At 39.6% G+C, this 25,818-nt stretch overlaps 1 protein-coding gene across 10 annotated transcripts in view; it reads right to left on the bottom strand.

Annotated features, from left to right (window-relative positions):
• Window positions 1-25,818, bottom strand: part of EPB41L4B (erythrocyte membrane protein band 4.1 like 4B) — a 183,009-nt gene that overhangs the window by 17,348 nt on the left and 139,843 nt on the right. For all 10 annotated transcript variants that reach the window (XM_085314588.1, XM_085314577.1, XM_085314579.1 and 7 more), the window contains 3 exons: window positions 16,145-16,249; window positions 13,522-13,657; window positions 13,008-13,085 (listed from right to left, as the gene is read on the bottom strand). In XM_085314588.1, coding sequence (XP_085170714.1) covers window positions 13,008-13,085; window positions 13,522-13,657; window positions 16,145-16,249 — 319 coding nt within the window. The remainder of the gene's footprint in view (window positions 1-13,007; window positions 13,086-13,521; window positions 13,658-16,144; window positions 16,250-25,818) is intronic.

Here is a 25,818-nt window from a genome sequence, read left to right as displayed (position 1 = left end):
AAGTTAGTGGTGCTGCAGAAAAAGTGCTAAAATGACAAACTTGTACACTGCTTTTATACCTCTTTTATACCTCTATCGAAAAGGACACTTAAGTATATGTTCAACTTCATCATGTGACTAGCCTCAGTTTCTACTGCAGCCTTAATCTTCACTCATGCTTAAATGTTGTGACCTTTCATGGACTTGGATCCACTGGAGTACGTACAGGAGTGATGACTGCTGCACTATGCTGTAGCTTGCAACTCTCACTACTCTTGAAGTCTGCTCTGAATTAAATCTCTACATGACCATAATCTGACTCYATCATAATAGGTCAGACCAGATTTATCACCCTTTCTAATGTGATTTCTGGAAACAGAGCCCTGCTTCTTTAAACRCAGTGAATACAAAACCACTTGATCCCATCAGTGAGATCAGCTTGATCAGAATCTAAATGTCTATAAGGAATAAGGTTGTGTTTGGCCTAAGATTCATGCATGAAAAAATTCAGTTGTGTCTCTACTACTTCTTTTGTGATATATGTTATATCTAAAAACCTATTTATTCATAACCTCATGCCACCAGCTATGGACTCCTTACAATTGCCAGCTGAAGGGGCACTCYGTCTTGTCTGTAAGCAAAATTGCGGGGCATATGTCCAAACACAACAGCTCATTAGGCACACACATTTACAAATTCAAACACTTGCATGTTAATGTCTGCCAGTTCAATGCCATGAAGCTCATCAGATGCCTCTGTCTCTGTCCAGCCCCTTGTTAAAGCAACCCAGCATCTAAGTAAACGTATTGTTCATTTTCTCTGGGCTTGTTTCCATYCCTTCATGAACAGATTGGGACGTTACCTTAACAGCCAGCCTCCCTGTCTGAAACACCATACTCAGGAATGCTCCACAGCTAAAGAGATTAGTCCCAGTTGAGGGATAATCCCAATCGATTAGGGCTATTAGCACACAGCTCACTCTCRCTCATCCTTAATTACAGCAGAAATTTCTCCTTTGGACTGAGAGGAAAAGTACAGGTCCAGAAAAAGCAGCAGTGTGAATGCCAGAAGGCTGCTTTTTCATTTAAGCAGAGCTCTGTTTCCCCATAATTTGTTTACTGGGCAAAGGATCCAGGGGATCCATTATTAAAGACATCTCTGAAAGTCATTGRAGATGATCACATTGCAAGGAATGAGGACGGAAAAGGGAAATGGGAGTGAGGCCAAACAATGACTGTCCCGTCCCTTGAGCTCTCTTCGTGGCASGTCTTCAAGGAAAGAAATACATTGTGAGTAAAATGTCACTGGAAGCTGCTGGTCTCCAGTCAGTGACTTCCAGACCATCCCAGCAGCAGGTCGGCCAAAGTGGGAGCTGGGCATTTCCCGCAAGGCACATTTCCAGCACTGCTGCCTCCAAGGCCCCTTCCCAGCACCACCCATTTTGCAATGGAAGAGGCCAAAACATGCCTTCCTCTGGCAAGCTCTGCTGCTGTTATGGGCCCTGGGAAGATCATAGCAATCAATTCAGAAAAGCTTTGAAGCCACTAAATTGCACAAGGAGCAGAAGCTGGCCCTGCCAGCCTAAGAGCTGGGTAACACAAAGGAGGTGTAAAGCAACCATTTTACCTTTCTSTCCAGGAGCCCTGGCTATAGCTGAGAGGTAGGACCTGGACTATCATATTTTATCAATTTTCTTGATTTTAGAGGKTTTTGTGAGGTTTGTTTTGTTTTGTTTTTTGGTAATCCCGTGCCTCTTGCTTTCAGAATGTGCTCTCTGTGAACACGGGAACTCTGTTCTTGATGCAGGAGCAGACTTACTTCAAGCATACTGTAGATGTGGAGAAAACCCTTCATCCACACTAGCTGACCCTGTTCTTGGTGACAGAGAAAGCACAGTTTCCCCAATCCTTCTCACCAACCCACTAGCAGTAAAATGACTTTAGAAGCACACACAAACACAGGCTCTGACAACCATCAACATTTTGAAGAGATCAAATTTTTGTCTGAAGTCCGGGCAGATAAGTCATTGATGCGAACACATAGACTCTGTCTGGACATCAGCACCTGAGYTTCATGGTTATTGATTTTGACAGTTTGCTCTGAATACTGTGTGAGGTGAGACTGCCAACTGGTGCACAAATTCAGGTGATCAGAAGCCACCGTACTTAGTGTGCAGTTCACCATCTCCAGCCTTGCCAAGAGGTTTCTCAGCAGAGCAYGTGAGTATGCCTTGGTACGCGTGCCAGATGGCCCAGACAGTTCTCCTGTTATATGGCATCTTGCTCATATCCATCCCATTGCCAAAAGTGACCAGGTGATGTTCCACAGAATCAGAGCACTTGCAAGGCTCCAATCAATTTTTTAGCAGAAGAACAGTAAATGACATTAACTTGCTAAACAAATTTTGCAGAGGTTTGCTTCCATGACCTCACTGGTTGTTACTCCAAGCAGTGGTTCCAGTCTTGGACTGTTGAACATGAGATGAATGTCATGCCATAAAACAAGCAATAAATCCCTCTACAGCAATGGTTTTGTGGGCAAGTTTCAGGGAATAATTCTCAGAAGTCAGTAAGACCTGTTTTCTAGTCAGCAGGCTTAAGTTTGATATATGGGCCATCCACCCCTGTAGAAATTTTCTTCCTCCACCAAAAACTGTTCAGCATTTTGTTTCTCAGAAAGTGATAAAAGGGGTAAGGAACAGAAAAGGAGCCCTTCTACAGAGGTCAGCAGGCTTTCAGGCCAGTTATCATGAGAGTAAGTTAGGTGGAATTAAGTAACTCTTGCATTCTTCTTTTTATGATTAAATGCTATTTTTCTGCTATGATTTACAGAAACTGTACAATTAGCACTGCACAGGCATGCTGAGATTTATGCAAACTTAAATTTGTCAGTTCAACTTAATGGTTATTTCTACTATTGCCATTCCTCAGAGTTGTAAGACTTCTGTACTAGACTCTATACAAAAAAACAAAGAAAAGATCTCTCCTGATGTAAATCTCACAAGCCAATGATGGAGTCTCTRTGTTTCCTTTTTGCTTGCTAATAAATGAACTACAACCATTTAAATACCTAATATTCCTAGGCAGGTGATTTTCCCCGTTGTTGTGAATGACTGTAAAAGGCAGAGGACAAATCAATAGACAGACAGTGAGAGAAAGTCTTTGGTTGCTTAGGTACCACTGATGGTTCATCAGAAGAAAATGCTGTTGAGACTGCTCAGAAATTCTCCACAGAAAATGCCTATTCATTCAGACTGGTTGTGTTAGAAGAGACTCAATGCTAATTTGATTTTTTCCAAACTTAARTAATAATTAAGAATGATTTCATCAGCATTATCTAAGAGGAGGTTCCAGTGCTTCCATTAGAAACAACGTTTTGTTTGGAAACGTGAGTTCATTGAAGTGAATTAAAAATACRAGTTGAAATTGAAGCACTTCACAAGTGCTAAAATGAAAATATTTCAAACTGACATGATATTTATCTCGACYCTTCTTAACACTGCCTGATACTCGATTCAAGATATTTTCCAAAATACAGAATTTCAAAAGAGAACATAGACTTTTAGATTTTACTTTAATCAGGAACAACAACAAAAAAATCCTATCAATTCCAATTATTCAACTGAGTGGCAACAGAAAAAAAAATGTTTGCTAATTCTTGCTTTTTTTTGCTGGTCTAACAAGCTGATGACCTGGCCAGTCAAAAAGCAGCTCAAAAAGCAGATGTTTTCATTTTCTGTTGGAGTTTGAAGGCATTCAATTGAAATTCTACAGCAAAGCCAAGCAGTTAGCATTGCACTTGCTATCACATTGGAAAAACGTGAATTAGAATTACACATATATCATTTCATTAGTGTTTTGGAAAGAAAACAGATACACAATAGTCTAAACACAACTGTCACTAATTACAGCGAGGAAGAGAGATTATGAACTTTGCAGCTGCTGAGACAAAAGGAATTATGCACTTCTCAGGCCAAAGGTGGTTAATATGCCTTCATCAAAAGACTTTGAGACATATAGTTCCATCACTATACTTGTCTCATTGAGAGCAAACATAAAAAGATCTACCTAGTTTTAAGCAGGTGTATCAGAAGATGAAGTTTTTTTCTATTCAATGGATTACTGTACAGCGAAAAAGGAGATTCAGCCAGCCAATCCAAACTCTATGTCTAAAAAACCCTATCTACCTACTGTTCACTTTATTCCCTCTAGACAKATGTTATACCTGCTTACTGTTGGTAAGGATATATGAAACACATTTACTTGGCAAGTAAAGCAACAATTTGAAATATAAAAATGATATTGAGCAAAAGCATGATTGATCATGTCAAGTATTATTTACCTTGTCAGTTTGCAGCAGGGGATAGATGTCAGCCAATTTACTACAGGCTTTTGAAATCCCACCAGCTAACTAATCTGTTAAGTCAGAGCTCAGGTGCTCTGGCCTAACCACTGCTGAAATGGTAGTGACCTAYGTCACTTCAGGAGCACTTAGAAAAGCTCTGAATTGAAGATGGTATTGCACTAACTACACTAAAAGGGAAGCCCACAGACAGGCTTTCACTGACCTGTCTATGGTATTTGACACCTTTGAGCTCTCTGCTAGTTCAGGAGCAGACTCCCTAAGGATCTGGACTGTCAATTGGGCTCACATCGCTGGTATTGCCAATAACAAAATCTTAGACTCCCTATCATAATTTGAGTCATCTTTTCRTTTTAAAACTATTTCAACATTCACATTCATCCTATCTGGAAGACTGTTTCCAAACCTGTACTGCTCACAAGTGCCCTTTATCACTCCCAAAGCCCTCAGGAGAAGCATGTTCTCTTATCTTCATCTTCCTGTGGTTTCACAGGATTTGACTCGAAGCTAAATCATTTTGTTTGTGGGTTAGTTTCCAGCTGATCCAGCTTCTGGCACACCTACACTACAGAGGACGGGAGAGGTGAAACCACCCAGCACCCATCCATTGAAAGACCCATGGGCACAGCCATGACACCGCAACCTCCATCCTGCAGCTTCACAGGCTGGTCTTTGTCAACTCCCATTAAACCACCTCCCACACGGGCAAAACAATTACGCCACAGGGCAACCCTCTCACAGATGTTGCTTATAGAGCACTGTTCTCCAGGCTATTTTTCTGACTCTCTCCCTGAAGGTACACTGATGTAGAAGACCCAAGAAGGAGTAAATGTTTTTTGGTCCCCTTGAGTGGTAGACTGGTTATGGAGTCCAGCTAAGGTTTCAAGTTCTACCACCAGTTTTCTGTACAGAATCTGGCATAAACTAGATTTATGCACATATCTTTGTCTATTTTGTAATTTTCACAGGCAAGGGATGGGCACAAGTAATGCCAGTGGACAGTTATAACAACATCTTAAAATGCACAGAAATGACTAGAAATAATTTTATGTGTCAGTTATCACCTCTGCAATGAAAAGTTCATGCATTTTAGATCCAAGCTGCCTTCTGACATTCTACTCTTATCTTCATCTCAAGGTTTGTTAAAAGTTATCCAGTGGATCATTCAGTATTTAAAAGCAGTGAATTAAAAGATACAGAATAGGCACAGTGCAGCATCACGTATTTCTACTTAACACCTTCCCCTCTCTTGGGTACCTTCTCTTGTTCATGTACACATCCTATCCAATTTATCACAGTGTCTACTGGTGCAAATTCAGCAATATATTTTGCCTTCTCTATTTTTTCATTTCTTGTAGAATTCATATTTAATTATTTAAAAAGAATATGGAAGTATTGAATCATCTGTGGTATATTTACACAGTACGTGTAAGATGTTACTGTGCTCAYATACAGATAATGGGAAAATAAACATCCATTGAGACAATTAATTAAATCATGTAACATGGAGGCAAAATAAAAGTTAATCTAAATGTTTACAGTCCATATTTTAGCATCTGCTTATTCTGCTTCTTTACTCACTGTTTGTGTCCTTTTATAATGGATGGATGGGACCAAATCCAGAAATAGCTGGGTAGAAATCAAAGCRTTTTACATGTACTAGTGGATGTTAAACTAAGATCTAATATGCAGTCTCTGAGCCTGACYACATTCCCAGACACTTGGTTATCAGAACATCAGTAATTCAACAAACCCTGCTTATGAATCTGGCAGTCCACCTGTAAAGCCCCATGCTTCAACGTGCGGAGCTATGTATTAGTTTCAAATTCTATTTTTAGTGCTTTATTTGTGCAGACTATCAGAAGCAGCTCCCAGAGAGTGTGAAAGTCAAGCATCAAAATGCTTTCACCCATTATTTTGGCTGACCAAATGCCATGGTTGCTTTAATACGTATATGTCCCCTCTCTAGTTCCTAGCATGCTTTATCTAACCAAAATGATGACCAGATATATTTGCATTTGCTTGAATTATGTTTCTTGTCTGACTGTGTGCTCCCAGTAGCATTGCACTGTTTGTARCACTGAATATTTGCCTCCTACAACCTTTCAGCTAAATGTCTCATACTCAATTTTACCATTTGAGCACTTTAGTGAACCCATCAAAATTGTTGTTTCTATCCGGCTGAAGATGAAATGTTCTTTTTCTGCTTGCAAAAAAAGTCCTCCATAATATCAGTATTTCAATTTTAAGCATTCCTTAAGTTCCTAAGGAAGTTGATTTATTACCTGTTGCTGTAGATTTTTTTTCATTAAAATTGTTTGCTTTAGCAATAGCTGCTCTTTGCTGCTTCTTAGTTTGATATGGAGTTAAAGGGCATGAATTTGAAAYCAGAAGTAAACACACTTTTAGCATGTTTCTTGCTGCTTTGGGTTCTTACCCATATAATTTACCACATATAACTGCTGAGCTGATCCAGAGAAACTACTTATTTGCSCATCTTAATTGGCCACTGCATGCAAACTACTCAATTTGCACGTGCAAATATTGTAATTGAGAGGCAGGCCAGGAAAACAGCGTTTTTATTGCTTCCATTCCACCTTGTACTAGGAGTCTTTTCTTTCAATGAAGATGTAAAAGTAGAAAGCTTCCAATTCAGAATACATTATGCAGCTTTCCAAAGTGTTTTGAGAAGACCTATCTTATCTCCAGTAGCTCAAATAAGTAAACCATTTATAAATTTSTCTCTGACTAAATTGTTTCAGAGAGCTCTTTAAAAACAAAGGTGAGAAATACTGGAGTCATTTCTCACTCTACTATGTTATTTGGCTTATTGTAACCTTGCAAAATTGTTGTGAAAATTTAGTAAATAAAAATCAAATCAACTCCTCTTTATTGGAGTAACAAATRTTAATGGGAAGTGGAATGAGAAGATATTTTACTCGCCTTCCTCTTCTTAGCTACAGCTGAAAAACTATTGAGAGTTTGCAAGGATGTTTTATTGCTTCCATCAAGCTACTTATTTTCTCAACCTCCCCTGAAGATGATTGGCTTTTGACCTGGGTAATTAGTCAGGTCATYCATTAATATTTCAGATTCTTGTGATTTGGACTGTTCTACATTATACTACAGACTATAGGGCTAAATTAACAGAATGAATATATGGCTCCACACCTGCAACTCTGACTTCAAAAGGCAGAGGTGAGTCAGGTTATGTACAAGGCGGTGGTAACTTTTGTGATCTTTAACAATTTTCAAGTCTGCAAGAAGTGAGCTAATATAAATTGCACTAGTTAGTCCAAARTCATCAGAGGCCAGGAGTCTTAGGGCCATGATGTTGTGGTGCTCAAGTGTCTATTATTATTGCAGAAAGAAAAGTGATCCAGTCGCAAGCCTCTGTCTCTTTTTGAGTTTTCCTTCCAATCTCCTTGATGACTCACTGGAAATAGYATTATTTTTCCTTATTTATCAAATTAAGGTAATAAATGCTTTGTAATTAGAAGGTATTTWATGGCTCATTTACAACTGTTTGGGGCAGTTTTAACCTGACCTTTCTTCAGGCCCTGAGTCTGTCATTTCCACCAGTATCTTCATCCCCTGTTACCACTACACATTGAATCACCTTTTTCTTTCACCCTCACATGTCTTTCAGTGTAACTGAGTGAAATACCTGAGCACTTCTTTTCCCTCAGAARGGCACAGACAAATACAGTCAAGCCAATGGCTTTCGAGAACCAGAAGAAAAGCGCTGATTTTTTTTTTAAAACTGTTCTTCAAAATAAATTAGATCTCCAGTCAACCTGTTTTGAGGAACTTTGAATGCCCTTGGGCCGAGAGGTCCAAAGCTGGCAGGGGACTCTAGCAGAGGCAATCTATAAAAGTGAATACTTTCCTTTTGCTTCCAAAACAATAGCCACTAATGCAACCAATTTTATCCTCTTTCAGACTCRGTGCAATCACATTCAATCAACAGGATTGCCAGGACTAGTAGTAACACTATTTCTCAAATAAAAATATTTGTTCCCAACWCATCCTAAGTAAAAATATCTAATTTTATGATGAAGGCTATTTTAATCCTCAGTTTAAAAAGCAATATTATTTTATTTCTCATTTTTAAATAATCATACACATAATTTATGCTSCTTAAATGTTGGACCTCAGGTTTGGAAAAGGCAAGTAATTTTCTACTTACTGTTTTCCACCAATAGGTGGCATATGAAGCTCTAGAAATTTCTTTACTTGCTAGAGTATGAAATAAGAACATGCATAATCTGTAAGTATATAGCCATCTATAAAGCAGCGCTCTCTGATATCTCTTCAGATGCGGTTATGATTTAGTCCSAGCTCACACACCTTGCATTATAAATTTTAGTCCAGGTTTAGGAATAGCTACATTGAGTATATAAGATTGTCCATTCTTATTTATTTTGTCCTGCATCATTAGGACAAATTGAAGTTTGCACATTACCTTTCCGCCTTGGTTAGGAAGGTATTTGTTGGCACAGTGCAGCAGCTGTTACATTCATTCAGGGTTTCAGTACTGAGCTTGTAATTAAACAAGAAAGCTCTACATTCATACCCATGTCAAAAATTCTTACTGATTGAAAGCTGAAAGAGAATAGCTTTAAGCTCAAGCTTTGTTTTCCAGTTACACAAAAGCTAGAAACAYTAAGGAGAAAGAGAGAGAAAGACATGTGGTTTGGTGGCAGAAAGAGCCTAYTACAGTGATAAAACTGGTTTTAATAAACCACAATGGGGATCCTTATAATGTGATGCTATAATACTTCATATATAACACYGTCTTTTTCCAAAAAATCCATGGTTCTTTTCAAGACACAGAATGCAGCAGGCATTGAATCTTGCTTTCATATAAGCCAGGTACAGTGCTTAAAATCACAATGAAGGTACAGAAAGATAGGGATTTTCTTCTGTACATGCTATATTGAATTTAAGGGCAGCAAATAATGGTAGGCTTTACTYGAAAAACGATAAAATTGTGCATAAGGTAGAATTCCATAAACCATACAGCTTGAGGAATGCAGTGCAGAACCTTTCACTTCTAGGCAACATGCATTACTCAATATGCATTATTTCTCCTGCAGGATGATTTCCTGAAGTCAGTCTGCCTCACAATTGTCCTGCTGTTATTGGCAGTCTAAGTATTGATGACTARGTGACTGTTAGAGCTCTGTCAGCTCTTGTATACCCACACTGGCTCCTCAAGGCTGACACAGTAGACAAATTTTCCTACTCTGATCCCTGCATGGCAGCCCTGATTAATTCTATTAATTCAGTCTGTTCACTAATCCTTCCATTTTTAAGAAATAATGTGATTTTGTGAGCTCCATTTCTAACCATAACTCTCAGCATGCATTAAAGCTTCCACTGAATGGGCAACAGCAGCCAAAACATGGATATAACCCAAGGCCGTCAAGAAGCCTCAACGGTTAGGTGCCAAGCAGTGAAGATCATGCAGCTGAGTCAGAGACTATTAATCACTCTCTGCCACCAATGTAACAGAAGAGAAGGGAGGAAGATGTCAGAAACRGCTTAAAATTAATAGTTCTTGAGTGATCTGGGGAAGCATGGCAGCATACATCAYCACTGAAGTAAGAAATTTGATTTTAGATGTCTTAGGTACCTTAGTTTCTCTAGCTGAGATGACAAACAGAAGCCAGCTGTTTGAGCATCTCTCTGCAGGATCCCACAACTATACGAAAACCTAAACTTCTAATCCTGTCACCTCAGGTAAATGCCCCAAATTAGGCAGCATGAATAACTCCTTGAGATATCACACATGTCGCTGAATATGAAACAAATCTGAGTGCAATTAACAAGCGACTTCCCAAGGGCCAGATAGTAGTGGGTAAAACCAACRCACTATCACTGACTTCATGAAGCTATGCTGTGGATGATTTTGGCCCTTCAATGACAGTAGATGTTGTCACAACAGAATTATTATATAATCAGAGTAGTTCAAAATGAAATATTTCCCCTAGCTTGCTTTTGTTTGGGGCCTCTCCCCCTTATGAGTAAACTTTTCGTTCAAACACTCAACTGAAAACAACCTGCAACCAGTGAAAACTGCAGGGAAAGGTCTGTAAGCAATAACTGCTCTTCAGAGCACAAACTGACCTTTGGAGACGTTAAACAGAAAGGGTTGATTGATGCTGTACACTACGTGCTCTCTGAATTAGCAAAACCAGAAAAGTTATGGAAGGTTGATTTATGAACAAACAGCATGAGAAATGATGTCACTGAACGGTGGGGTAGGGAAGGGAAAAAGACAACTGGGCAAAATTTTAGAGAAAAAAGCCTAAATCCTCAGCTGAGAAAGCAAAACTGTAACACTGACATCTATTAAATGGAAACAAAACACAAACCTATATAACCCAAAGCAGGTCAGTTGCTAAAGTCTCCATGACTGAGTTTCAAAAATACTACAGTAAGATACKAATGTTGCTGTAGTATTCCTTTTTAGAATAAAAATACATGCTAGTCAGCTCTAAAGGATAATTACTTAAAGTTTAGCCACAATCATGTTTAATGCCAAGAAGGTCAACGTAATCTCTACACTTCAGTCTGTGTATGTCTTGCCAACCCAAGCTACAGGGAAAGGCTGCAGACCTTTGAATCCTGCACTGCTTCTCTCTTGCTCCCTTTTATTTTCCTCTTCCCCTAGAAAGGTGTGGGAGAGTGGTTCTTAACTGCATTTCTTCTCTTTCTCTCACTTTCTGTAACTGGATGATTTCATCCTCCAGCACTTTAAATAGACTCCAGGTATATCTTCCCATTTCAGTAGACACTTCTCAGTCTGCAAAGGTATTTTGGGTGCCAAAGCAGACCTCTCCCTCCTACAAGGTGGAGTTAGCAGCAGTAAGCAGTGCACTTTTACTAGAGTTGCCAGCACTGCAGCAGTTCTCCAGCAGATGCTGGGAGGCCCCTTGCATTTTGGTTGCTGCAGTTCAGAGGTTCAACACCTGCACTGTAAAACCCTTGGGGCACAAGGACTGCTCAACTGTGCCAGGCTGAAGGGCAGAGACAACAGATGGGGCAGTGGGGACAGCATGGGCACCTGCAGCACCATCAGGTGCCCTCAACAACTCCAAGAGTCTCACGTCTGTCCTTCTAGGACAAGCGTCCATCACCAAACTGCAGCATATTGGCAGCAGTCCTGGGCGCTCACTAGCTCCTGTAATTACAACGTCTACTGCCCTGCCCTAAACCCGTCTTTCACTTAGCAGCAACAGGTCTTTAAGCATAGCACACCCTGTGCCCACACTGCAGTCCATTCCTGGCCCAAGACTTGCTGGGAGCGTGCCAAGAATACTAAGCACTTTCCTAATAAGCATGTCCTGGCATGCTAATTAACAACCAAAATCTAAAGACCAGGTTTCCACAGAAATTAACCTAGTTGAAAAGATGAGCCTCTTGGGTTCCATGGAGATAGTTTGTTATTAGATTTCCAAGAGGAAACCCTTTTKWWAAAAAAAAAGTTTCTGGATCCACCTCATGCATGCTGAGGCCAGCCCATRGCAGGGCCATGTGTGGCCATAGCTGAATAGTCACGTCCTGTCTGCACCTGCACTGTGAGAAAGCCAATGGGAGACAAGGAAGGGTAAGGCTGTAACAGAGGGGACAGCGATAGAGCTGCTTTCGTTCCATCAGATTTGCCGGAGAAGCCACATYGCCCACCTGGTGGTGATAGGACATGCGCAGTTATTTACTGACTGGGACCATACTGCCTCTGAAATAAGAGGCACATCCCCACATTGCCTGTAAGCCAGGATCTAATCATGCAGCAAAAGTGGTGCTCAGGACCAAAGTGCTTTAATACTAAAACTTCTACAACAAAAATGCAGCGCTCCCTCTGTTGCATGTTTTATTTGTTTCAAACACTGTTCCTAGAAGACAGCAAAAGCAGCTTTTGACAGCAGAGGCACTATCTGGCATTTGAGCTGTGTGTGACACAGAATGACTTGGAGGAAGTCCAGGATCATACAATCCTGAACTGCAATTCTTCAAATAATGCACTGGAAATCTGAGATGATAGCCTGTGATCACTGAAATCAAGAGGCACTTTGACCTCAGTGGGACTAGCATTTCTCCTCTGTTTTTAAGCAAGCCCATAAATCATGTACTTCTAAAAAAAGAAGTTAATAATAAACATGTTACAGACATTTTTGCCTTAAACTGAAGCAAGGCATTCTGCTAATGAAACATGAAAGTGCAGGTACACGGCTTCGAGTTAGCTATGGGTGAGGCCACTGAACAAAATTCGTGGGGAGAAGAAGGGACTTTCCAGACAACTCCCAAAAATAAATCTATTACAGTATTAGGAATCTACATTAATGGGGCAGAAGAGGTTGGTTGCACACCAGTGCTGCAAGGTGTAAAGGTATCCAGGTAGGAGAGAGAAATGAGAAGTAAAGTCATCTGAGAATACAAAATTGCATTCAAAATCCCAGCCATAATATTTTTTCATGTGCATTGATTTTCAGAGATGCTGAGCTGAGTTTGATGGGAGCTCAGGACCACCGAATATCAAGGTGAACTTTCTTTATTCCTTTGCACTATCCAACACACTGCATAATAACCCATTCACTCTAGCTGCAGATAAATCATTCAAAATGTTTACATTTTCCTGGTTGCAAATTGAAATTATTTACCATAGGTGTGGCCTCTGTGAAATCCATCAGGAGGTCACCTGGCTCCAAAGCAAATGTACTTCCAGCATCCGTGGAACTCTAAAGGCAAAGAAGAAACCCAGCTTTCAATAAACAATTCATTTATGTGTCTTTTTTAATTCCTTAAAGCACAGATTGCCAAAGGGAGATCAAATTTCACACATTTTTTGAATACAGCTACTCAGGAGAGACAGACGACAAAATCATACACCTTTGCAATTAAGGTAAATATTAATTTAATCTTGGTCCACAGCCCCCTAAAGCTGACCAAAAAAAAGAAAAAAAAAAACATTATTGATTTTAGTTGTGCCTTGGAGCAGGCTCTGAATAATTTCTGGCTGCTGCATTTACATTACAGGTTAACATATTACCATGAGTTGACACTAAAAACTACACCCAAACATAGAATTTCTCTATCTTACAAAAAGATCCCACCTGAAAGTCCCCTCCCTGAATGCTCTCCCACCCAACATGAGCTCATCTCTTTGCATATTACCTTGGCACCAGGCGAAACCTGTGCTTGTCCTTCCGATGTCTGTGGTGTACACGTTTTCTGTGAGCCAGGAGATGTTGAAGACACAGATGTGGATGCTGCCGCTGCTGCCAGTGCTGGAGGAAGGTCATCTTCATCACTGCAGTTGTTAAAAGCACAGGCAGATCTTCTCATTAAAACATGTTGCTCAACTTTGAGCATACTTTTGCCAGAGGAGATGCCAGAAACCCGTATGTTGGCTGTAGTGCTTCGGTTTACCCTTCCGTGCATAATGCAATATTCACAGCTAACTTTGCAAATAAATTAGGATTATTTTTTTAAGTTTAATGATTCCTTGCAAGTYGACTGGCTAGTTAATTCTCAACTGCAAATGGAAAACTTATGAGTATGAAGTTGCACAAAGGTGAACAGAGTAATAATTTGGCCCTCAGAATCTTCATTACAGGAATGATGTGCAGAAAGGAAAGGATCCAGCCTAGTAGTTTACAGTACTGGGAAGACTTTTTTTCTCCCTCCGGTTATAAAAAGGTGCAAATCTAACTGCCAATTACTTCTGAGAAGAAAGATTTCTTCAGAGATTTTCTCCGAACAAAATTTTCTTCAGAAAAAAAAAAGCAGATACAATAAGCTGTTTTCATGCTGGAAAGAAAATGTAAAATCTTTTGGGCCTATTAAATGTGCTTTATGAATGCAACAACCAGATCTGGGCTGCTGACCTAGTTAATCTCTCTTTCAGAAACATGTAGCTGACATTTCCCCAGTCCTTTCTGCCCTCTCTCCACAGGAATATACTGGCACCCTCCCCATCCTTGCTGGGTAAACCTGTTCTGCTGCAGACAAGAAAGCAGAAAATGGCTGAGAACGTGCCAGTACAGAAAGGCGTTGTAGTCTCTTGGTCCCAAAGTTGAGCATCGAACTGAGAGCCCAGGCTTACCAGGCAACAAGYTGTCAGCATGCTAGCTATAAGCCTGAGTTCTGGGCTTCTTCACTATTTATCTGTATTTCTYATAGCTGCAGTCCAGACACCGAGGCATTACGTGCATCAAAATTACCTATGCTGGATAATCTTGCTCTCTTTGTTTGCCAGGTGCTAGGATTTAACAATCTGTTTACGTTAAACCCCGTATCAGAATTTTGTCGACGTACGCATATGTAACCTGTGACCATGCTTACAATAAGACATGCATTTCCTGCCTATCCATACCCATAAGTGTACTCAAAGAATGGATTAGCCAGCATGGTCTGTTTATTACCTGTTACGTGAACAGCATCTCMAATAATCAGTCCTCTCAGTGTCAAAGCCTTTTCTTTTGTGGATCACTATTTGCAAGTTCCTCATTTCCCACATTATATCAAAAATCTGAAAAGTCATGTGCAACTTCAAACACATAACAGACTTTCCCCTGCTTGTAGAAGAGGTAGGAAAAATGGTGTCTCATCCAAGAAAAGCCTACTGCTGCCTGAGCCCCTATGGGCAGCAAGAATGAGCAGATTCCCATCCTTGAGAAACTGCTCCTACCAAATATTATCATGTTCCCTGCCACACGTTAGTATTAGTGCACAGTGAGAGAACCTGAATTCCCTTAATAGCGTGAGTTTTCAGTTCTCATCTCCTGTCTCATTTTCAAACCATGCTGTTTGATGTATCATGGTAAAAGAGACCATGTCACAGCCTGCTGACAAAGCTGTGCCTGTGTGTTCCCATATGTTAGCCTTGGTCTCTTGGACAAATATCTATTTGCTAATTTCTGATTTTCTTCATAGTTCTGAACTGATTCATTCTTCTGTTTGTTCTCCTAAAGTGTTTTTCTGTTTTACTGATATAAATTGTTACTTTTGTTCCACCTCAAAAGCAAGTGTTATTAACAAGAGAAGAAATAACTACGTATTGGTACTTACTAGAAATTTGAGGGGCAAAAGAAAAACTTTTGCTAATATTATTATATATTTGGTGACACTCAAACACAAATTTGTTGGAGGGGCGAATGGCTTCATTCCACATAACAAGCATACATACCTTTTTTGTACACTACTACATTGGTATTCTTGTATTAATAATTTTATATGGCTATTTTCCATTCCTTGCTTTTCCACTCAGCTTAAACCCTAAGTATCTGATGGCCTTATTTGCCATTTTGCATGAAGGACAAATTTCCACATCTGTTCCKCACCTCACACCTCAAGAGACTCTAAAATCAGATGAATTCAGTGCAAATGGGATGTAGGGACAGCTCTGTCTTGCCAGGACTAGACAACCCTTAATGACATTGAGATTGTTCTCCTTATTTTCTAATGGGACTGCAGTGAAGTAGAGAGGGTGGCTTGCTCCAGGGCATGCCAAGTCTTTGGAATTTCACATGGAAAAAGGACTTTTAACTCCTAACCTGTAACCTTGGGAAAAGGCCTGTAATTCTATGCATTAGTAACTGTACAGGGATGGCAAATTCCTTAAGTATTAAATGTGTTAAGATTCTCAGAGATGAAAGGAACTGTATCAGTGCAAGATCATTATCATGTAATTGCACTGATGCCTTTCAGAAGTCATAGCTAAAGTAATAATTAGCATCACCCTTCATTTTCAGCTGTAGAAGGCAAAAACATGTGGATAGTACTATATGTTACTCACAAACTGTACTGTCTTGTTAACTTCCTCATACGAGAAACTTTAATTTCCTGCTTTTCTGTAGGGCCAGTTGATGGTGTAGTTTCAGGTCGCACTGGAGCTGGACTTCTAAAAATAAAAGGAAAAATGAATGTGGCAGAGTTTTTATTTAAACTACTTCAGGCATGTCAACAAAGTGGTAACACATCATCACATATTTGTAGTGCAAATTGGCACGTGCCCATTGGAGTTCACTCTGTGGTTCCACTTATAGCCCCCACRCCAGTGTGCATGAACAGAAAAGGACATGTGAATTCACTCTCCCAGGCACTGCATATCATTTACAAGCCACAGCTGATTATGTGACCACATGAAAATATGAAGCGTGTGTAAGATACTGTGCAGAAATGTCAACATCACTATTTCCAAAATACAGCATTTTAGTAATGGCCCAGCAATTCAGTCATGTTAAAAACGTTTTGACAAAAACAAAAAACCTTTAACAAAACCTGTTTTCATAAACTAGGAAGCCTATTCTGTTTAAAATATTTTTAACCTGAAATTAAATATTATCCTTCTGCACTTGAAATAGTAACTCAAGGGAAACTACCTAATGGATTTGATCCAAGAAAAAGATACTTGCTAGAAACAAGTGTAAAACTGAGACATGTTTCAGCTGCTAATGAATGTGAAGCACATCTGCAGAGCTCAGTCAAGGGTCAAAGTGGGAATGAGGAGACCAATTGAAAAGGATCTCCTCTTTAACCACTTATCATTAGAGTTATATAAGGCTTGAATACAAATATGATAAATATTAAGTATAAGATTTTTATGACCTTGTGAAGAAAACATTTCAATGGTCTGCTTAAGTGATATGAAGTGACATGAAAACACACAAATTATCTTAAGTATTGTTTTTATGTGATTTATGATTAAACACACCCAACGTATAAGGAAACGTWATAAACGCAGTAAATATGCCAAAATTAAGGAGGTCATTTAAAAGTCTTGATTCATAATCTGTGAGCTGTATTCTGCCATCCAATCCAAAGTCCAAAGTACTACGTTAGTACTACAGTAGTCTTACTGCTTACCAGTGGAACTGCCTACACACTGAGATGCATCTGACAGTCAGCAGAAATGGCAGAACTTTGCCCCTAAAATTATAAATTGGGGTTGAAATTTTCAAACCTGCTTGCATCATATCAGTTTTCTAAATCCGCATTAAAATTAAGCATATCTGATCTTCAAAATTGCACGTCCTCTCTGATGCCCATGTAGGGTATAGCTGAGTTTAATTGTCTCTGACACCTTCTGAACCTGCTGCCCCATTACAACCAGAAGCTACTGGAGCAGCACAGTCTGTGGATTATTGCTGCGGTTTTCATACATGTCTTTTGAAGCCTGCGTGCTGGTGAGAGAAGACACACACAGATTGGTGTCCCCCACAGAAATGAAGTGTGGCCAGACTTGGCCATTCTGCCTGCTGCTTGGCAGTAACCAACCAACCAGTACACGTGCAGGTCAGGAGTACCTACAGCAGACACAGTTTTTTGGTCTTCAGGGAGGCCAGAGGGCATGTGAAAGAGGAATGGGAAATAAGATAATACAAAGCACATAGCTAAATTATAAACTAGACTTCACAGGTTCCACTGCCCATGGAACAACTTTTTTCTTTTTTTTCTCCTGCTTTTTGACCMCATTAATTTCAAAAAACCAATACAGATAGGAGCAAGATTTGTATCTCGACCTTTCCTGAATTCCTATTTCAGAGTCAGTCATTTATATCTCAGATTCGCAATGAGATTATCACAGAATATTCCAGTCTGATTTTCAGACTCTTCATTGAGTTTCTTTAGCTGGCAGTTACAGTGAGGATGGGGGAGGAAAAAAACCCAAACCATCTTGTTTTAATCTTTAGGCCAGTATGTCTGATCTGGAAATCTCTCAACCAACATAAAGGTAGAAGTCCCCAATGTCGATCATGTTTCCGAAYAGATGACTGCTCTAGCTGTTCTTTTTTAGACATCTTGTCTTAAACCAAAGGTAGCTTCCGATAACTGAAAAAAATCACTAGTTCAATTTGCCCTAAGGGATTTTTCTATTCAAGTTCTGACATAAGTAGGATAAATATGTTAAGACGTCTTTAATGACTGCATCTGACGGTCAAATCCTCAAGGGGTGTGAATGTGTGTAATTCCACTGCTTTCAGCGCAAGCTTTCCAAAATACACTAGCCGAAAGCCTTGTTCTGAATGAGCAAGCCCCCACAATCCTTCCATAGTTTGCTGAGAAAATAATTACAAGTTTTAGACCTTTTCATCAACCCAGTGAAAGCAGAAACAAAAATCAGGGTATCCGCTGCCAAGTGAGTTGCAAAGCATAAACTCAGAGAGTATACGTGAGCAATGCACTAGTACTAGAAAGGTGTTCAAGAAATAACATAGCATGGAAAGCAAAGCTGGTGACAAATGCATTTTCAGTTCATTGCTATTCCAAATTTCTGAAGACAACATTATGATCTGTAATGAAAGTAAATCRGGTCTTTTCACAGAAATGAACATTTGGTATGATCATTTCAGTTCCATCAAAAAAATTCACTTTACAAAGCCTGTACGCATCATGTTAATTCTCATGGTTTACATTTTTAATTAAAGAGAGGAGATGGGAATTTTGAAAGTTATTGCAAACTCCCTAATCAAATTTTTGTCCAAAAAGCCATGGTTCTTTTTTTCTTTTTCTTTTTTTAATAACTAAAGCACTTACTTTAAAACAGTTTCAAAGCTACAATTTTGAAACAGGTTTGTACATCTGAGACATTTTAAAATTCTAAGTCTGAATTTGTCTTTATAAAATTTCATGCAAAAAATTTCACTCAGCTGTGACAAAAGGTGTTCAAGAATCACTTGGGACGTACTCTCTAATCCACACAAACAGACAAAAACCCTACAATCTTCCTCTGAATTCCACAAATTTTCAAGTGACTGGTTAAAGAATAAGCAAAGATACAGTATCACAAGACACACTTACTCCCATCCACGCAACTGCAACTACTGAGATTAACTTTACTTATACTTTGTATTATGCCACTGCAGTATCTGATTCACATATTTTGCAAAAGTAATGAAATTCTAATAACCCAAAGTTCCATCCTCTTTCTTTTATTCTAACACACTGCCAACATTTTTGTTACAGCCTGGATGTGGTGAGCATCTGTCTGCTGACATTTATCAGGCCACTGGGAGAGATATGAGCACTCAGCAGTGAGTTAATTGAACTTTTTTAGAAGCTGCAAGTTAGCAAGGGTATGAATTAAAGCTATCTCTGAAAGAAAAGGAATGGAGCAACGTCTCTATCAACAGACACTGAATTTAGTCTACCTTAAGTACAGGATGACATTGGGCCAGTACTACCAAATGATTTTACCCTTATTAAAGGGTTGCTAGGACAGCTCTTTCCACACCAGCCTAAAGGATTGGTGACAGCTCCTGTTTCCTCTCCCCTGTTTGCTCCCTCCAACCGTCCTCCCTCCACCTGAGCAGACTCAAAGCTGTTGTAATTCTCACTGTAGCCACCAGGTGCAAGAACCTCCAAGCTTGGTTAATTCAGAGCCTGTGTTTTAAAAATGGCAGGCTTTTAATATCCCACAAACTCCCCAAAAAGATCTCATTGTTATTMCCAAAAAAGAAGCAAGCATGCAGCAGGATAGCTTCTATTGTTATCTCTTGAATTCTACAGYCAGAATACATTATCTTATATGAAAAGACAGGATTCTTGAAGAGGAACCTTGTAATTATTCTGGCTATTTAAATAGAGTCATTATGCACAGATATGGCCATTTTTCTTCCTATATGTAGTAACTCCTGTGAGCTTGAACAACAACTGAAGTGTTACAGGGTGAGGGGGACCCAGACTCAAAAAAAGAGAAAAGTGCAGCATATTCCTGTTTCTTTATAACAGGAATGTTCAGCTTCATGATTCACAAGAAATCTTTTTTTTTGTAACTGTATCCAATCGCTGTAGTTTAAAATCGAAGGTACTGAAGCAAGACAGAGCCCCTTAGTGACCTGGCACCACTTGTAAAAACCCACCCCTTCCTGGCGAGATTGCAAATACCGGTCATGAATACCGATCACGAGTGGCAGCTCGGCAGCAAGCACCCCTGCACCACGAGGCCCAGCATGCGCCCCAGCAGCAGTCAGCGGGCTCTCCTGAACCACCCACATCTGTTTTCACTTCTGTTCACAGAAAAACATACGCTGTGGAACATCAGAAGTGACCGCAGATGCCCACTGAATCCTGCCCATGGAAGTGACGGTGGTGCCCAGACCAGGGTCCCACCTGTCCCAGCTGTAACGAGGCGACTAGGACCGCAGCACTTCTGCCTGTGTGTTTTTTGCTGCATGAAGCAATCTCTTTCCTTCCATGCTGTCAGTCTCAGACCAAAAGGTAGRGGCTAAAAACCTCAGGCCAAACACCATTAGTTACGAGGATGCAGCTACCTGCATGAAGAGTGTCATGCCATCAGCTGCTGACTTGCTGGAAAGAAAATACCAGCTGATTCATGGCTTCAGAGCTCCTTTTGAGTGGGAACATGAAATCTTGAGGAGGAAAAGGAAGGATGAAAGGAAAGAGGAGGAAAAATATCCAACAGATATACTCTCTAGTATATTGAAGGTCTAGCCTAGCAAGCTAAGAGAACACACATACTCAGATATCTTTTCTCAGTCGCAAATGTTTTCTACTATTGTTTCTTTTCCAAAGTTACAACCACTTGAAGTTAAGAAACAATAATAAGCATTTTTTCATCCTGAAAAAGTAGCTTTTCTCAGAAGACAAGTTAATCCTCCAGAAGATTATTTGGATATTTGAAAGCTACTGCCAACATCAAACTTTCTGAGTGAAGGCTTTTTCCTTTCTCTTCTCTTCTCTTCTCTTCTCTTCTCTTCTCTTCTCTTCTCTTCTCTTCTCTTCTCTTCTCTTCTCTTCTCTTCTCTTCTCTTCTCTTCTCTTCTCTTCTCTTYTCTTYTCTTTTCTTAGATTGCAGATGTACTACAAAGCTCTTTGCTACAGAGAAGCAGTTTAATCTAAATACAGCTTGTGGGCTTTCTTTATCCTCTTGAGTTTTGTTTCTTTTAAAGGGGAAAATTTGCTCTCCTCCCTTGTCCTTGTAATGAAAATGTACCTTGCAGTCTAGATGAAAATGTGATGTTCTTGTGGTCCAACAGATAATGACGATCCAGAAACTGCTTTCCTCCCCCAGCTCAGAGCAATGCCAATACCCAGTATCCAAACTCAAATTGAGCTAAAATCCTACCTCTCCACACAGCACCACTATAAATGTGGTTTTCAAAGAGCCTAGGCGCTGTTTAAGGAGCAGTGCCAATGAAAYGCAACTCGACTGGAATATTCTATCAACTTAGCCTTATCTGAAAGGTCCAATTATTTTTCCTTTTTCTGGAGCTTAGGGATTGAAAATACAGCTACAAACAATTCATCAGCATCAGACTTCAAACAGCAGGTCACAGAGGTCTTTAATACCCGGAACGAAGTCAAGGTACATACCTAGGTGTCACACCTGCAATCTTTGATGCAGACTGGCATGTAAAGGGGTATGGAAGAGTTCAGACAGAAGTTATGAATTTGATGTAGAAATTGCTGGGTGAGGCTCTTTGTCCTGGGTGTAAAATGTCAGAGTAGTTGATCCATTAACTTGCCAACTGGACTAAGGCCAGGCTAATGGAAAGCTATTCACTCTGTTTTTGCTAAAGCTGGTTAAAATTTTTCAGCTGGAGAATGAATGTTTTTTTTTATTTTTGAGGATGAAAGTTTAAWGAAAATGTGTTTTTTTAAAAAAACAGTATTTGCTAAGAAAAAGTTATACATGTATACATATATAATATTTTTAGTTTTCCTACAATATTTCATAATATTTTAAAGGGGCTATTTAAATGTTTTTTTWAAAAARGTGTTTTGGAGTCTGCCTTCCAGAATTAAGTCCATTTTGAATCTAAGAAAACAAAACCAGCTTGAATTCATTGACGTTCATTGGGGGAGAGGAGGAGGAGCAGGAGGAGGGGAAGAGAAGACAAACATTTTTGATCAGCTTCTATTTTGACCTGTCTAAATGTTCTTTTGGTTACATCTGTTTATCCAGGTAACCAAATTCTCATGCTTGAGGCAACAAGCTGTCCATTATGGCAGCTGATATGCCTGTTCTTATCTTCCAAGCACTGACACAGACATCTCCTAACATGGCTCTAATTGGAGACCCATCTAGACTTCAGCTCTGTGACATTTAGAAACTATCTTCTTAGAAACTGTCTACTGTTAAGGCCTTGGACTTGAAATCCTGGCATCATCTTGCAGTTTTCGTAAGAACTGTTGCTAGGTTCAGTGTCCAAGAGAGCACTGTGAGCCACAGCCTTCTCTATCAATTAAAATTCCTAAATAAAATTCTGCTTGTGTGTCCTGAAGTCTTGAACTGCTGGTAAGCAGTTCTTCAATACACTTCCACTTCTCTGAGAACACTACTACCACTGCAGAATCTTAGTTTTCCTTTTCTTCTTAAAAAAAAAAAAAAAAAAAGCAGGCTTGAGTTGAGTGTTTCCAAAGAGTCCTAAGTCAGTGTAGTAGATAGAAAAAAACAGTGTACAGAGTATACATATTGTTGGATAAGCTAGAACATTGCTCTGTGTCATCTCCCCTTGTGCAAGCTTATATGCCATTGGCATATACCTTGGCATTCACTGAAAAGAGGATGGATGGATCCTTCACTGCATGAGGATGGATACTGACATGCCAGCTTCAGATATAAAATGTGTATGGGTCAGGTAAACACTAGCACACATTGTTCCAGCTCACCTTGTCATATCCTAAGAACATTTGCAGAGAGTCAAAGCTCTCGGAAAGAACTGGTTCAGATTTACACCGTACCACGTACTTCAGCAGGGTGTTAACTCAGATACCAAGAGATAATTCAGACGTTTACATAAATGATTATACTCTGTGCAGATGAAAAGAGAAAGGCAGAAGCATAAATATAGACAAATTACTTTGAGTGACACTCCTCCCTTGATGATACTGGAAAGCTGTACATAGGAAATATCACCACTTTAGTCAGAAAAGTTGTAGGGCATATTCACGTCACATTGAAAGGCAGCCAAGATCAAAGCCTAGTGGACATTAGACACAGAATCCACTGTGAGGGGAATCATCTTCTGAAAATTTGCATGAGCAAAGCTTACTCTGTGATGGAAGTTTAGAAGAGTGCTGAAATTACTTCCCCTGATTTGTCTGTTCCTCTATAACTTGACATAATTTAATATTCTCCACCCTTCTTTTCTGGTGTGCTACATCATCAAGCTCTGTGAGATAACATTGAAATTTATGCTACATGCTGAGCAGCTCCTAATGCAATTAGTCTTAATGTAATAGTGTAATTTGGTTTTGGATGGGAAGATTTACAAAGAAAATTAGAATAAATGAATGCACAAAGCACCAGCTGGTGCTTATACCTACTCCCACATAAGAAGAATATTTCTATTTGCAAATCTATGAAAGATGAGATAATTTGGATAACAAGGATCAACAAAGGGTGATACAGCAGTTGGTCTAAACAGAAAGAAATCCACAGACAAGCCCTGAGCCATGTGGGATGTAAAGCATGCCAGAGCTGGTAACAGTCCAAAAGCATGTTACAAAGGGAAAAAAATAGTGCAGTTGATAGATGTACCACACTGCACCCAACAGCAAGTGACAACCACGACAGAAACAGTAGCAATTGATCAGGCAATTTGAGGGCTTCAGCTGAAGAAGGTGCTTCACTGACGTCACTTGGGAACTAACCTTAGAAGTGCAGGAACTTGTGTTTACATGTGCGATCGGTATTTTGCACGAGRTGCTGTATAATCTCTGTCTCTGGAGCTTTTCAAAACTCACCTAGACAAAGCCAAGGCTGACCTGACGCAGAGTTGGTGATAGTCCTGCTCTGAGCAGCAGACTGGTCATCTGCATGACCTCCAAACAACCCTTCCAATAAACAGCTCTACAATTATATGGTAATTAACTAGAATTTCTAAGCAACAATGTTAATTACCATTTAAATTTTTCAAAACATAACCTCAAAAGAGTGCATCTTTAACTATTTTAACAACATCTGGATTGTCTTGTGGGTATATCAGTAAACAGCTTCTCCCAAAACGAAGACTGAAATTTAGCAGATGATAAAGAAGGTATTAGTGTCTACATATACCAACTCTTGAAGAGCTTCAGCTAGACCACCAGAATCAGAGATGTCTCTACGCTTTCGTAAGCTTCAAGTGACCATGAGGGAAAAAAGAAAAAACCCACATTATCAGCAAACCCTGCTGCCAGTTACTTCCCATCTAACGAAATTTGACTTCATTTGCTTTCCAAAACTTCCTCAAGTTTAGGCACCTTTGCTAACATTCCCACTGACTAGTTTGTCGCAAGATGAAAGTCCGGCTTGGTAAATAGGCTATGCCTGAGGACAGAGTATTTCATCTGGTTCCAAAGTRTCAGTAATTCCTGCCATCTGTATGAATTTAGTCTAATTCTCCATACACTGGCATTCCCAAAGGTGGCGCAGTGGAGTTATACCAAGGATTACAAACAGCCACATTAAAAGAAGAGAAGAATGTGTAAGAAATGTGTAGAATTGTATGCTAATATAGCTGAATTCTATGTTTACGAATCTGTATGCTCACACACACACACATCTACACCCTATAGGCCTCACCAGCATGATTAGATGGTCTTAGCCAGATGGAAAACAGATACTTAAAAGAGTTTTCAGGAAAATTTTATGTATAGACATCAGGGAAGTAGTAGAGATGATGCTACTGTCTGGCAAAGTAATAATGAAAAAGTAATTAATGAAAGGAATTCTCTTGATGGGGTTCAGTGGTTAGCCATGTATTTGTTACATTTAACAAATGAAGTAGACTGTCAATTAAGTGGGAAATTTCTGGAAAGCAAGTTCAAGAGTTTAGCTGTTTAAAACTAAGTAATAGGTGGAGTTTATAAAAGGTGACAAAGTGGTTCAGATTCACTTGATATGCTGCACAAGAGAAACCTCTGCATCCCTGATCATTAGATGGACCAGACTTCTGACCGAGAGTGAGCAGATAGGATAATCAACTTTGTGATTGCAATTTTCAGTTTTATACTTCCTCCAAGATTTTTTTTATACTTCCTACAAGCCATTTGCCTCATTACATAAATGTTCTGGTAGACAGTCTGAACTCTGATCTCTCAAACCTAAGGATCAAATAAAAATTCCTAATTGGAGGCAGGTAAGAGTCTTGCCTTAAAAGAACTGTATGTAAGACTCTGTAGTAATCTCAGCTCAGATTTAAATTAGATACTACAGGCAATTCTTAAACACTTCCACTGGACACTGAGTTAGATGATTAGGCTTAAAGAAGTTTCCACCAGCTTGGAAAATACTTCTGTTTTCCTTTCAATCCCGCTTGGCCCAACTGATTGCCAATGGTCTTCCCCTAACAACACTGAAGATGGAAATGATCTGTTAGAAAGGTTTTTCTAGAACTAATGGAAGATGAATTCCCCTAGTGGGTACACGAAGAGGACTGACATGATTCTCTGCCTCCTTCAGAACCTCCTGGGAGTTGTGGACTTKGCCTTTCCCAAAGGTTGCTGCTCTCTTTTTTTTCT

This window comes from Rhea americana, unplaced genomic scaffold, assembly GCF_003343005.1.
Source record: "Rhea americana isolate MKP2758 unplaced genomic scaffold, rheAme1 scaffold_409, whole genome shotgun sequence".
NCBI classification, from domain to species: Eukaryota; Metazoa; Chordata; class Aves; order Rheiformes; family Rheidae; genus Rhea; species Rhea americana.
This window is presented reverse-complemented; position numbering and strand designations above follow the sequence as displayed.